The 15,877-nt window shown below is 40.7% G+C and overlaps 1 protein-coding gene across 1 annotated transcript; it reads left to right on the top strand.

Annotated features, from left to right (window-relative positions):
- The first annotated feature begins 8,068 nt into the window (after positions 1 to 8,068).
- bcl6aa (BCL6A transcription repressor a) lies at positions 8,069 to 14,841 on the top strand. Its single transcript, XM_028587511.1, has 9 exons — positions 8,069 to 8,156; positions 10,459 to 10,630; positions 10,746 to 10,967; positions 11,061 to 12,026; positions 12,331 to 12,512; positions 12,615 to 12,782; positions 12,877 to 13,007; positions 13,265 to 13,402; positions 13,516 to 14,841. The coding sequence occupies exons 1-9, from the start codon at positions 8,126 to 8,128 to the stop codon at positions 13,657 to 13,659; spliced, it is 2,154 nt and encodes a 717-aa protein (XP_028443312.1). The 5' UTR covers positions 8,069 to 8,125; the 3' UTR covers positions 13,660 to 14,841.
- Positions 14,842 to 15,877: the final 1,036 nt, after the last annotated feature.

Below are 15,877 nucleotides of genomic sequence, written 5' to 3'. Positions count from 1 at the left end.
CCAAGCTGAATCCATGTAGAGACACATAACGTGGCTTTGAAACTGATCTGTGCAGAAGTTTTCCCAAATTTAACAAGTCCTCCTCATCATGTGCTCTTGGAACTCCTGTATTTTGCGTGTGAGAGAAAAGAGGGGAAGATAGAGCAAAAACACTTAAACTGTGAAGATTTATTTTGTATGCATGGCTGCTATTACTGCATGCTTGTACTATATCTGCTCATGTTTTTGTGGAAGTAACTGACCCATCATCCAGCAGATGGCACACTGGCAAGGGACTGTTTCTGGTATGTGTGGAAAATTCCATCAAGTTGGAGTCTGCAGGCTGCATTCCTGGCTCCTCTCAGCTGGCCCTGAGAAAGTCCTGAATCTACATGCTTTGATTCGACCAAATTGGAATTCTAGCCTACCAACACGCCTCTGCTCTGACTATAACCTTAGCATGTAGCTTGCACAGGCAGGCTGCTGAACTCAAGGTTATCCACACATGCAGGCACACTGTGGAAACTTACTCCAAAGTTTCTTTTAGTGTGTGCGTGAGTATTTTCTTTTTGAAATCACTGATGAAGTAGAATAAAAAACTATCTTTAACAAAGCTTTCACATGTCCAGAGAGCCTTGTTATTGAACCAGTGGAGCTGAAACACTTGTTCCGTTGCTGCTGCTTTACAATACATGCATAAGTAGTATTCAGATCCTTTATTTAAAGGTGCTCTAAGTGATGTGACGCGTTTTTTAGGCTACAATATTTTTCGTCACATACAGCAAACATCTCCTCACTATCTGCTAGCTGCCTGTTCCCTGAACACACTGTAAAAAAAACTCTCTCTGTCTGTAGACAGCCCAGGCTCCACAAACAGCAAGAAAAACAAACTGCGCCAACCTGCACCACCAAACATAACAAACAGTGTTCCAGCCAATAACCGACAAGAAGGAGCTGGTTGAGCCATCACCGCAGCAGCGTTAGCACGTAGGCTACTTCCACAATGCATATTCATGACTCCATCTTTATAATACATTAGCCAAAGAGGGACATACCTCCATCTTTATAATACATTAGCCAAAGAGGGACATACCTCCATCTTTATAATACATTAGCCAAAGAGGGACATACCTCCATCTTTATAATACATTAGCCAAAGAGGGACATACCTCCATCTTTATAATACATTAGCCAAAGAGGGACATACATCCATCTTTAAAATACATTAGCCAAAGAGGGACATACCTCCATCTTTATAATACATTAACCAAAGAGGGACATACATCCATCTTTATAATACATTAACCAAAGAGAGACATACCTCCATCTTTATAATACATTAGCCAAAGAGGGACATACATCCATCTTTATAATACATTAACCAAAGAGGGACATACCTCCATCTTTATAATACATTAGCCAAAGAGGGACATACCTCCATCTTTATAATACATTAGCCAAAGAGGGACACACATCTATCTTTAAAATACATTAGCCAAAGAGGGACATACCTCCATCTTTATAATACATTAACCAAAGAGAGACATACTTCCATCTTTATAATACATTAGCCAAAGAGGGACATACATCCATCTTCATAATACATTAGCCAAAGAGGGACATACCTCCATCTTTATAATACATTAACCAAAGAGAGACATACCTCCATCTTTATAATACATTAGCCAAAGAGGGACATACCTCCATCTTTATAATACATTAGCCAAAGAGGGACATACCTCCATCTTTATAATACATTAGCCAAAGAGGGACACACATCTATCTTTAAAATACATTAGCCAAAGAGGGACATACCTCCATCTTTATAATACATTAACCAAAGAGAGACATACTTCCATCTTTATAATACATTAGCCAAAGAGGGACATACATCCATCTTTATAATACATTAGCCAAAGAGGGACATACCTCCATCTTTATAATACATTAACCAAAGAGAGACATACCTCCATCTTTATAATACATTAGCCAAAGAGGGACATACCTCCATCTTTAAAATACATTAGCCAAAAAGGGACATACCTCCATCTTTAAAATACATTAGCCAAAAAGGGACATACCTCCATCTTTAAAATACATTAGCCAAAGAGGGACATACCTCCATCTTTTGTCCTCTTACACTCAGTGGCATCGGGATGCCAGGGGGAGATTACTCGCCAGGGAAGTGAAAAAGAGAATTAAAACGACAACGCGACAGGGTAAGCAACAAGACCAAAGTTAATTTTGGAGTGGCTAGAACAGCTGCGTGTAAACGATGGAGATACTAAGAGATCATTTCGGGTTCGGCCACCCTAAGAGTTAAAACGCGCTCGGAATGGGAGGGTCTAGAAAGTAATATTCAGTTGGTTGTCATATACAATTTCACCGCTAGATAGGAGACATTTTACACAATATAGCTTTATCTGTTAGTCAAAATAATTCATGACTTCTGCTTTTTTTTCATCTTAAAAATGAGATATAAAGCCATATAAATTAGGGTTTATTGACTATGAATTAAAACAAAATGTCAAAAGCATCGAAAAAAGCTTTAGGGAAAAAAGCCCCCAAAAAAAGGTCATTTTCAATTTTGACCCTGAAGGACAACGAGTTTATGGTTGACGGGAAGACAACACGAGGGTTAAGTAAAAGTATGTAAGTATCATCGGGAAAATGTACTTAAAGTATTAAAAGGTATTTCTGCATTAAAATATGTTAGAATATATGTTATATATTTTGTTGAGTCGTGTACTTACACTATTCCAACTTATTTTATTTCTGACACGGGACGTTAGGTTTAGTCGCTGGTCAGTGGCGTCATATAACCTTTGACCCCTCTGGTTCCTGGCACCCAGATGACACGTTCGAGAGTAATTGTAAATCATACAATGTCACAGAAAGAGTTATAATCAGTAACCGTAATACAGATTTTTTTCCTGCCACACAGCATCATTTGTCATTGATTAAAAGCAGTCAATGCAGAATAAGCCTCACATTCTAGAAAATGGAAACGATCAAAACAGTTCTATCAATCGACTAATCCTTTCAGCTGGACTTGTAGGCCGTTATATTGATGGGTAGTTTAGTTTATAATAAAACATTGTATTTTATAAACTACATGTGTTTTGTGTGCAAAGATCTTAATGTGTAAAGTAACTAGTAACTAAAGCTGTAACAGGTTACTGTAGTGGAGTAAAAAGTCCAATATTTCTCTCTGAAAAGTAGAAAGTGGCATGAAAAGAAAAGACTCAAGTAAAGTACAAGTACCTCAACATCTGGACTTAAAGCTTTAGCGTGTAACTTTTTGATATTAATGAACGTCCGTTACATTCAAGCCAAATTAGTTGCTACAAAGCTAATTAAGAGAGCATAAACATTTGAAATAATGTGCCAAAAGAAATGAATCAACGGCTGACATGATTATCTAAAATTAAGTCGAAAACAGTGAGTGAAATCTATTTGAAATAGAAATCTGAAAGTAATATCAGTCAAAATGATTAGCTAAAAGTAAAGGATAAATGGTTGAATGATTCAGCTTCTGCCACTTTAACGCTGTAGTGCGTAACTTTTTGATATTAATGAACGTACGTTACATTCAAGCCAAATGAGTTGCTACAAAGCTAATTAAGACTACCAGCTCCACACAACTCTCTCTGGACCTCTCACTCTGACTATGTTCACAAGACTGGGGCGTCCAAGACTTTCCCGCGCAGAAACTCGAGTGGTGAAGATAATGACCTCTGCGGTGCGTGATCACAGAAGGCTTGTATCATGTGGACGCGCCAACAGTTTTGTTGTCATTACTTAGTATTCCTCATGGGGGAGACAAAAACTACTCACTATAGCTTTAAGTACAGTACTTGAGTAAATGTACTTAGTTACATTCCACCACTGGCATTGTAAGTCCTCTATTAAAGTATGCAGGAAGAGGGAATGAATCCAAATAGAATGACAAAATGTTCATAGTCAAAATCATACTAACAGCAGAACACACAATCAAGGGACTCCTTTCCCTCTCTATGATTCCCTTGTGCTGCTTATCTTCCTGGTGTGTTTTTAACCTTGTCAAGTGGGATGAAAGCCATCTCTCAACCTGGATTGTGTAAGTGCGGAGACAGCAGCAGCATTGTTGCAAACAAGATGTTGATTTTGTGTCAGAATATAACTTTGGCAGTTGGTCTGTTAATTAAAAAAAAAAAAGCAAAAAAAGCAAGGCGGCAAGCTTCCAAGTAAAGTGTGCTCATCATTACCTGTGCAGAAACATCTCTTGAAGTGTCATCAGTGAATTTTTCACTGCATCTATTTTATCTCACGTCGTGTTCTTTAACTGCCGTTATACATTATGCATGTCATTTGTTTTCAATGATCTGCACAAACAGACGATCAAGGAAGCTGTATAAGAAAATACAATAGAGGAACAAATCTTTTTTCTTTTTTATATAGACACACTGTATAGCCGTGTCCCAATCCAATGGTGATTGACAAAGGGCGACTTTATTGTGGACAAAAGAAGAAAGAAAAAATAAAAACGTTTCTGGGATGCATGGAGTTAAAAAAGTGAAACTTAATATGAAAAGAAATTCTTTTAAAGAAAGGAACTAAAAAGACCTCTGTAGCTAACAGCATTTTCTGTTTGGTGTTACAGCTTGGTTGCATCATGCCTCTCAGAACAAAACTCCACACTCACATCTTTGCTGACAATGAACACTGAAGTTGGCAGAAATTTGCTGTGAAACGAGACAAAAGTGTGCAGTTTATGAAGAAAAAAAAAGTGAGGCAACCTCCGGGCCTCGGGCATTTGTCAGTGGGCATTTCTATTCAATGACCTATCATGCACCAAGTGTAGGCAATGATACGGCTTAGAGATGTTTCACACTGTGTCAGAAGTGTACAAGCATTTTAAAAAAAAAAAAATCTTTTTTATATATATATTTATTTGCAGCTGTTACTGGCCGGGGCAGACTTGAATCACTGTCACAACCTGCTTTGGCTGTGATTGTTTGTGAGCAGCGTGCCGCCTACACAAAGAGACCAAGAACTTAACATCATGAGCCGTTAGATTTCATTATGCAGCCTGAATGGAGATCAAGGATTAACCGATACGCTGTTCATAATGTGACAATGTGCCCTGTGTGTCATTCACACAGATTGATATTGATCAGCTACCCTGCACTGTTTCTCTGCCCCGTGTAAGTGGGTCATTTATTTTTCGCTAGGAATTGGTTGAGTAAAAGTTTGCCAAGGATACGCAGTAATTATCTCCTCCTTCTATAGCTGGGCACAGCATGGGGCTTTGGTAAATTACACATCTCTCTCCGAACTCCTGGATGGTTTATGGCCGTGCATTATGCATAACTGTGCAGGAGCGCCTTAAACATCCCCCAAGTGGATTAAAATAAAGTTGACGCTGCTCTTTGTTTGGAGCTCAACATAGTCTTTATTTGGCAGTGCTGAATCGGAGGTTGCTGTAAAAGCGTGCGTCTTAATTATTTTGGAGACTTTTTTTTTTTTTGGTTTGTAAACACCTGGAGTGATTTTTAGTGGGATGCCGGATCCAGATAGGCGGATGCTCAGGCACTCCACAAGGAAATGTGGGTTATATTAGAGTTGAGTGTGGCGTCACATCAAGGGTTGAACAAAAACAAAAGAAAGGGCTGCATCGGATTCATCTGGATGTTTCTATCACACTGACTGACAAAGCTCAAACGACCCTAGAATTAAAACTCATGGCACCGTTACTGTGTAATGACACTGGTATCAAGTATGTTAAAGTCTAGAGTCTTTTTTTTTTTTTAAATCTCTCTTAAAAATGTGTGTTGTGGAAAATTAGAGAAACATCTTAGTTAAGATATAAAAAAAAATTATTTTACATGAAAATCTATATAATCTCATTTTAAAATGTATTTTACCTTTCTCCGTTTACCTTCATCAAATTTAAGATCATGAGATTTACAACATTTTCCTCAAAGATTTGATAAAAGATATAATAATCAATAGGTGTGGAGGTGTTAAAAGTCAAAAGGATATTTACCAAAATAAAATACAAGGCCGTATATTTGAACATGGCATGTGCTGCGTGTTACTAATTGTTAGCATTGATGACCAGAGCTCATGCTTCCACCTTTGTTTGCCCTCTGATCTTTACATTTCAATCTAACCAGAGATTGTGTGTGTTATTTTGCAATATTAAAACTACTGAAGATAAATGATATAGCCTATTTAGAAAGGAGAGTTTTAATTGAGTGTACACTTTCACTATTGTAATGCAAACTAATATATCTTCTAATTGATTGTATAAACTTGTCTTTGTGTGTACTCTCAGCTCAGCAGATGATCCTGCTGTGCCAAGGGGTGAACGGGATGAGAAAAGACAGCGAATCCGTGGTTTGGAATCACCATAAGCAAAGTTTCCACGGTGAGTCCCTAACAGTAAATACTTGCCCACAACTCATGAAATGAACACAATTTTTTAGATGCTGTCATACAGTACACATCCCCTAACCAGGCAACCACTGGCAACAAAAATATATATATATGTAAATCCACACCAGTTCTCATCTTCATGCAAGGAAGAAAAAAACCACAGAGCCTGGCTGCTGATACTTTTCAAACTAAAAGAGCACAAAGTCAAACACAACACTAGTAAGCTGAAAAATAAAAATAAATAAAATACTTAGTTTATTCTCACCCAAATTTGAGAAATGATGCAACAAGGAGTAGCCTATACATGCTATAAATTATATAGTAGCATTTTCCAGGAAACTTCTCTTTGCATTTCAATGAGCAATATTTTGTTGTAAGTGTGCACATCATCTGACATGAACAAGGCATCCTCCCCTTCTATTAAAAATTTTAAAAAAATTTGGAGGAAAGAGAGAAAACATTTCAAAAGCAAAGACAGCCGTCCACATAACAAGAGGCTAAAGTCTGTCTAAACTGTTTTTGGAGGAGGATGGAGCCTGCTTTGGAGTCCAAGTTACAAATGCATGTAACATGTTTTACACAAAGACATTCAATTTCACAATAGCCTATAATAAGTGTAATGGCATTTTAAACATTAATACCCTCAATATCAAACCCATATGTCTGATTCTGAATTATAACCGAGGCCTGATTGCATTCAACTTGTATGCAGGCTACATGCTTGCTCATACCATTTAGATTGGTGATGCGCTTACTTTCATGCAACAAGTTTTCTATGTAGCTACCGTTAATCATGAAGTTAATATAGGACTGTAGATCGCACCTAACATGTTAATGTCACCCACTGTCAACAAGGAAAACAGTCGCTTAACACAATAGCAGCCATAAAGCGAGAGTGCATTAAACCGTTATAAGCGCATATGAGAATATAAAACTCGATTTAACAATTGCCAATCCGACCATGCATTAACTGAAACACCAAACCGTTTAACAAACTCATGTACACCACACACGCTCAGCTGACTTCCTAATATAGACTACTGGTAAATAATAAGACATCTATTAAAGCTTTCCTTTTTCAACAAACCCCCGATTGGTGATTCGCAGCATTCCTCATCTGAACAGAGCATACCTGCAGCAAGTCTGGCTAAAAAATGATTTCTGGATAAGAAGAGCACGCCAGTCATATGGAATTAAGATCTCGGTTTGTGTGTGTGTGTGTGTGTGTGTGTGTGTGTGTGTGTGTGTGTGTGTGTGTGTGTGTGTGTGTGTGTGTGTGCGCAGTAGCCTACATATAGTGTCTGGGTGTTAGATGCGACGAACGGCAACGAAACGACACATTGCTTAAAAAACGGAATATAAATTAGTTCTGAGAATTTCGGGGGCTGGGTTTAAGGAACTCGTGACGTCGCCGGCTCGACGTCCTGTGACTGTGGATTCAACCAAGAGCAGGGGGGGGATTGGATCACTATGAAACAATTTCCTGCATTATTTTACAAAATAATTCAGATATTTTTACTCATTCAAACACAAGATTTAAGCAGTGTTTACTGTACAAATCATAATGTGCAACACGCGCTAGAATAACCGCTTTGGAAAGAAGTTATTTTCACCACAAGAGAAAAAAACGTCCCACCCCTGTCACGGGAAAGTGGTACGGTCTCGGGCTCAAATTCCGAGAATTGAGCTCGTCTGATTCTTAGAACTGGGGTTCTTAGAAGTGGTGATGCAAGAAGTTTCTAGGAAAGCGCTACCAGGTGATTTTTTTAAATTCCTTTTTTCCTCTAATTTGGCGCGAAGTTGTTATCTACTGTGTGTTGCTATGTTTTAGACAGCTATTTGTCCATTTGTGCCGTTTGGGTGTTTGTGTGGGACTGGGTCTGCTGGCACTTTGAACAGTGCAGAGCACAAACTGTCAAGTGGCCGCTGTAGGGACAGGGACTCTCTGACAGATCGTGTGCCCAGCGCTGCGCTGCGCTGCGCTGGAGTGAGCTGGTCGCGGTTCAACCAGCGGGGCAGACAGCAGTCTTCCTCCGCAGAGCCATGTTGTAAAGATGTAATAATGCTCGGTTTAGATAACTACCGAGGAAAATGAGGTGTAATGTTGTCGGTGTATAGGCTATCCAGAGCCCGAGATACAGTAGCCTACATGGTTCTCGGGTGGTGCAGCCGGGGCTTTGAATGCGCTCTCATTTAATGCTACTTTGTACGGTCAAGTGTCAACACAGTGCGGCAGCGGCGGCAGCGGCGGCTCGGAACTTTGCTGGCAGCATGGCAGCATGGCAGCCTCAGGTTCAGCTCAGCCTCAGTCTCAGCCTCAGGTTCAGGAGAATTTTACTTAGCGGTAATTTGCTCCAATGGAGCGCAAAAAAGGCTGCGCCGAACGAGCACTTGTGTTACCGTAACATTGTAGCGGAAACATTGGTGATGATGTGTGTGTGTGTGTGTGTGTGTATTTTTCCACGGCAGAGAGGCTACAAGACACGTCGTCGCACCAAGTTGTGTTTCCACTGTGACACCGTGTGTGTGTGTGTGTGTGTGTGTGTGTGTGTGTGTGTGTGTGTGTGTGTGTGTGTGTGTGTGTGTGTGTGTGTCAGCGCTGCCGAGTTGAAAGGTTTTACTGAGATGCGCTCGGAGTTGGCTTCAGCTTTCCTGCAAAGTGTTGCTGCCTCATTTCTGTCACGGAATCCGAGAGTTTCAGTTCATGCTATATGCAGGAGCAGTTCCAATAAGACTATGTTTAAGCATATAAAATAAAATGTAACTCAAAGATAGGCGTTATTCTATATGGGCTGAGACAAATCAGTGTGCTGTCATTTTAATTGACAAAACTATGATAGGGTGGATTGACTCAAGTTATGTAGTCCAGTTGCAGTCCTCATAATTCATTTTCTGAAAATGTAGGTAATTATTAGCCTACATAAGGCCTACTGCTTGTTGTCCCTAACTAGAGGTCATAACTCTGTACCTTTTGATCAGAGGATATTTAGGCTGCGTTCTGTTCTGTTTCTATTTTCAGACGTGTCCAGTTACAGACTTCAGTCTTCACATTCAGTTCAAGATGCTGTCATAAATCCGCCTGCATGTTATAAAGCCATTTCTGCCTTGAGTTAATTAAATAATAGTTTTCACGCCCTTACAGTAATTGACCTAGAAATGCAATATAGCATATTAGCAAAGAAAAAGAGAATATAGAGCGTTGCTGGGCTTCGTTTCCAACAACCCGCTGCTGTCACAGGTCTGATCATAGCAAACTAGAAAAAGTGTTCAGACTCGTAAGCTTGCCAGCTGCCCGGCTTCTTTTAGAGATTCAGGACAGGACGGTTTACGGTTGAAATAAAAACAGCTCGTTTGTCTGTTATTTGTCAAGTTTTCAGTAATAGGCTGAGTGGTGAGCTGCTGGCTGGTTTCCGCCGTGCTGCAGACAGACACACACACACACACACACACACACACACACACACACACACACACACACACACACACTCAACTTTTCTCCGTCACACTGAACTCAACAGGAAAGAAAAGTCCACAGAGTCTATGGGAACAAGAAAACCATACAATAACAAAATAAAACAATACTCAGGGCATCTAACGGGGTTTATTATACAATTATGTGATATTGTTATTTAATTAAAATGAACGGTCATCATTTTTGTATTATCGAAAATCCGTTATTACAGAATTGTATCAGAAATCCTTTTGTCTGCTCCAGTTTGTTAGAATGTGATAATATTTTCCCTTCATCTTCATTTGTTATATCAACTTGTGAACCAGTGCTTTAGAAAAGGGAGAAAGTGAGGAGGGGGGGTAAGACATTTAAATGTCTAGACAGTGTTTATTTAATAAATGGCGCCGCCTTCTGGAGGAACGCCTGCATCTGGTTCTTAGTCTGCCACATTGATAAAGACCTTTTGAGGATAATAAATAATTTCAGCCCAATTCATTTACTTAAAGATGACCTGTTCTTCAGCATTGAAACAGATGGGTGAATTGTGGCATTGACCTACCAGGGCACTGTTTTTTGTGAAATAATAGTCTTTTTTGTTTTAATTGCAGAACTTGACAAAATGGCTTGCGCAGCAGACAGCTGCATACAATTCACACGCCATGCAAGTGATGTCCTGCTCAACCTGAATCGGCTGCGTAGCAGAGATATTCTCACAGATGTCACTATCTTGGTTAACAGACAGCAGTTTCGTGCACACAAGACCGTTCTCATGGCTTGCAGGTGCGTGTCATTCAGGCCAAGTTATATGAGCCAATGTTTCTGCTGCAGTTTAAAGATGATGTGATTGATCTCTGTATGCTCTGTCTGCATTTCGTTTTCTTTGACATGGCTGCAGTGGGCTGTTTTACACCATCTTTACTGACTCCCACAAGTGCAACCTTAATGCGATCAGTCTGGATCCGAAGGTGGACCCAGAGGGCTTTGCCATCCTGCTGGAGTTCATGTACACCTCCCGTCTCACACTAAAGGAGAGTCTGATTATGGCGATCATGAACACCGCCATCTACCTGCAGATGGACCATGTTGTGGACACTTGCCACAGATTCATCAAGTCCAGGTAGGCAGAACAAGGTTCCGTTACATTGGTCAAATTCATCATTATCAGCATCTGTCGGGTTTAGTTTTTTTTACCTTCTCATTCTTATTCCAGTGATCCGGCTGCCAAGCTGCCCAGAGATGAGTTTTTGATCAGTCCCTTGGTTCTACCTCAGGATGTCCATGCTTACCGGCCCCACGATGTGGTCGACAGTTTGCACAGCCGCGTGGCTCCGTTCAGGGATGGGAGGCCCTACGGTGCAAACATTTTCAACGGGGTCAGCACCCCCAGCAACTACCCATTCTACGGGCAGTTTCCCATGCCAGGATTCCCTTTCCCTCTCTGCAAGCTAACTGATGCCAAAAACACTTTTGCTGACCTCTCTAAGAGCGGGATCCACCACAAGCATTGTTCTCCGCATGACAGCACCAACCTCATCAGGGCAGAATACAGCAGGGCTGTTGGCACTAGCTCCTCCAGCATTATTCACTCCACCACCTACGCTTCCAGGGAGGTAGCAAGAGACGACGAGATGCGCAAGGAAAGCCACGACGGGGTCAGTCAGTCTATCGCTCTCGGCACAAGAAAGCGTGCGTTTCCCGTGCTGACCCTGGAGCACCAGAGAGACTCTGGAAAAGATCACACTCCTCAGGCAGAGGAAGACCTGATCCATCAGCACTACCCCCTGGGGATCTCCTCCGCTGGACGCAAGAGCCTCATGAGCAGCCCACAGAGCCCCCTCAAATCAGACTGCCAGCCCAACTCCCCAACAGAGTCCAGCAGTAGCAAGAACGCAGGCCTGTCCCAAGCTGCCGGAGTGCAAGCTCCGCAAGGTACGCAGGACCCCAAATCTCGCAACTGGAAAAAGTACAAGTTCATCGTGCTGAATCAGAGTGCTAAGGAAGACGAGGGGGGGCTGCGGGATCCCGGGCTTCGTTCCCCTCAGCGCCTCGGCCTGCCGCCCTACCTCCACCCCAGCGACTCGGAGAACCTCGACCCACAAACCACAAGCAAGAGCAGCGATCCCAGCGAGGACCTGCCCGTGCCCCAGGCTAGTCGTCTCAACAACATCATCAACAGGTGAGGGGGGGGTTTGGGTTTTTATGTACAACAAGAAAATGTCAATATGACATGCATCATTTTGTATGAGGCGCTGGGAGGATTTGGAGGAAATGAAGGAAGACATCATATGCAGAGGGTTTAATGGTCCATGTTTTTTATGCATTTTGTTTACAGTTTACTGTTCTGGATTTTGGACATTCACCGGGATTATTTTAGGAACTTTATTTTGGAATGACATTTGATTGAAATTATTTGTTTACGTCTGACTTAAAGTATTGTTTCTTTTTAGCTCTGACTTGAACTATTTGTTTTGTGCCTATAGTGCACTGGAGGGGTCACTGAGGAACGGAGACAGCCACCCTCCACACTACTTGAGCCGCCTGAACTGCTCGACCTGCGGCACGCCGTCCCCAAAGCACTCCGAAGTGTGTCCCAACACCTCCAGGACCCGTCTGGCAGAGGACATGGCCGAGCTGCACTCCGAATACTCCGACTCCAGTTGTGGTGAGTTTAAGACGGATATTAAATGTCAGTGACAAATCAACAATGATGTATGTATTATTTAGGACTAGAGGTCTGAACTTTTTCACTCTGATTTCTCAACAGAGAACGGTACATTCTTCTGTAACGAGTGCGACTCCAAGTTTGCCGAAGACGAAGCGCTGAAACAACACATGCTCCAAGTGCACAGCGACAAGCCATACAAGTGTGACCGCTGCCAGGCTGCTTTCCGCTACAAGGGCAACCTCGCAAGCCACAAGACTGTCCACACAGGTACAGCTAAGAGATTCATTTGTCCGTCTATCAAGTCTATGCTCCTTTGCTGCTCAATTCAAACGGTTCTTTTCCTCCGATTCCCTTTTGTCAGGAGAGAAGCCGTATCGCTGTAATATCTGTGGTGCTCAGTTTAACAGACCAGCTAACCTCAAGACTCACACTCGTATCCACTCAGGAGAGAAGCCATACAAATGTGAGACGTGTGGAGCTCGTTTTGTACAGGTAATAACACGCTAAGATAAAATTGGCTTTTATATCAAAATTGTCTGAGCTAATAGCACTAACTATGAGTGGCTATAGTCATTTTCAGCTTTACAGATGTACAGCTAATTACAGTCGTGTTTTGGCTTTTATACAAAGCATACTAATACGTGAGTCTGCGTGGAAGAAGAACTCATTCCCAGATACTAGTTTGCATAGGTTCCAGAGCTGTCAGATAAGTTTGATTCAAGCCGATTTAGGTTTTGTTCGTGTTTCAGGTTGCTCATCTCCGCGCCCATGTGTTGATCCACACGGGTGAGAAGCCATATCCCTGTGAGATCTGTGGCACGCGCTTCCGTCACCTGCAGACGCTGAAGAGCCACCTGCGTATACACACAGGAGAAAAGCCCTACCATGTAGGTTGACCTAAACTCTTATTTCACTTCCTAAAAAGTTACAAAATCATACAATAAACAGCTAACCCTCATAACATGCAGTAAAATAAAAGTTGCGCCGCTTTCCTTTTCAGTGTGAGAAATGCAACTTGCACTTCCGCCACAAGAGTCAGCTACGGCTGCATCTTCGACAGAAGCACGGCGCCATCACCAACACAAAGATCCAGTACCGCATGTCGACGGCAGACGGGCCCACTGACTTGACAAAGGCATGCTGAGCTGGGGGAAGGGGACAGTTTTAATGGAGGCAATCTTGACCTTGGCATTTAAAGACCCCAACTTGTACAATCATCCAAAATTGTAGTGCCACACTGTGTTCATTAGACAAATAAATTGGCTGTGTACGCCATTCTAAACGGGTTTCCACTACATGTGAACGTAGAGCCACTTATGGCATCTTAGTCACTTTATTGTTTCTATATAGATATGAATATATATATATGTCGGGAGTGTTTCTAAGCTTTGAAGGTACATATATATAAAGCTTTATTTTGTTGAGAAGGATGGAATGTAAACTAATCTGTTTTTTGAAAATACAGTATTTTATATCAGAGAACTTACTTTTCTGAAAGTATTGAAAATTTTGATCGACGGGTGGTACATATATTTTAAGATTCTGAGATTTGCGGCTGTATAGGGTTGTCTATACATTTTTATGTAGATGTACGTACATGTTGCACCATATCAAGTTGCCATATTCATGTGACGAGGAAAAAAAAAAGTCCTAATGTAATTGGCTTTAGTCTAAAACATATCAGATGACTGCTGCTGTCTGATGAGGTTATGCATGAGGTACTCTATTACCGTTGCCAGTTGTCAGCGCACATGAAGTGGACAACGGCATAAATATTGTGAGATATTGTGTAATTATATCTGTGGGATTGCTCTCTGCTGGCAGAGCCAATCTAAGTGTTGAAAATGCATTTCAAGGTACTTCTTTGTTCTGACCAAGAAAATCTTTTGCTTTAAGTGTATTTGTATAGATGTGACTTTTGTTTTTGTTTATTGGTTTTCCATAAGTGAAGTTTACAGTTTTGTCCTTGTTCTAGATCCTACAGTAAAGTTGTGCAAGTGTCGATATTTTTGGTTTGTACATACACTGTGTATTCAATGTGCCTTTCTCTCTATGGTGTCTGAATTCCTCTCTATTCAGCCCAGCTCTATTAAGGTACAACTCAAGGACATCACTTGTCCTATACCCGTGTGTGTGTGTGTGTGTGTGTGTGTGTGATTGTGTGTGTGTATATATATTTTAAATGCTTTTCACCAACCTTAAAACATGCAAATTCATCATTGTACATCTTCAGGACTTGTTTTGGGATTGGGCTTTTTTAACTGCATTAAAATTATTGTACAATGGTATAGATGTATGAATGTAAAATAAAGGTATTGGATTTGTATGTATTAACAGATTTGAGTTTGTCATATTACAAACGAGAACTGACGTAGGATATACGGGCACACCGTTTTAAAATGTTTCCAGAAATATTGTTAGATGGATAAAAACTACTGTAGGACATAACTTGTAGATCAAATACAGCACAATATATAACTATTAAATAAACATAGTTGTGAAGTGTGAAACCTGGAGGCATGTTCAAACTTTACAAATCAGAGGATTCTAACTTTAGTCTTAGTTTAATCTAACTGTATCCACAAAATACCGGTTTTGTAAAGAGATGTTCTGCAGAATTAAACCACAAATGTAGCTTGATTTCTCCTGATGGTGACCAAAAGTGAATCCCAGGAAAGAACTGCATCTCACCACCTTTCAAAATCTGTCACATACTTATCTCCTGGCTTTTAAAAAGACTGCTAAATACTACAGGGACAGAAAGAAAAACTACCCCCTACTTCTAAACTTTCCATACTGTTGTACTGGGAAAACATGGCTTTTTTTTTTTTTATAGTTTCTGATCATACTCTTATAAACTGCTACAATCCACAAAACTGACAAACTGTCCACCACACCTTCACTCATTTGTAAGCTAGAAAGTAAAGCAAGCCTACGTAACTTTGGCTCAAGAACAGCCACTGTGGCCACGAGCGCCTAAATGTTAATGTAAATTGTGCCAAGTTAACAGTACAGAGACTCCTAAAGAGACAGAAGTGAGTCAGTGATGTCAGATACAATACAGCCATATCAATCTAAACAGCCATATCAATCTAAAGCTGGCTGACAATAACCAGACCAAGTAAAACACCTGGCTGGGTTATATTGAGCAAGACTGCGTTTTATTGCTAATGAATTTGACTTGTAAGAGCGTTTTATTTCTTCTTTGTTTAAAACCTTTAAAATACTTTATACATGTCAAATGAATGACAATAACATGATCAAAATGTAATAAAATAGCTTTTTATTTTTGAAGTGGTATAGAAAAAAAAAAAAATCATACTCTTTTAAAGATAAGCAAGAGTGCTTGTATTATGCAACAG

This window comes from Perca flavescens, chromosome 9 (assembly GCF_004354835.1).
Source record: "Perca flavescens isolate YP-PL-M2 chromosome 9, PFLA_1.0, whole genome shotgun sequence".
NCBI classification, from domain to species: Eukaryota; Metazoa; Chordata; class Actinopteri; order Perciformes; family Percidae; genus Perca; species Perca flavescens.
The sequence above is the reverse complement of the archived record's forward strand: the minus strand, read 5'-3'. Positions and strand labels throughout refer to the sequence as shown.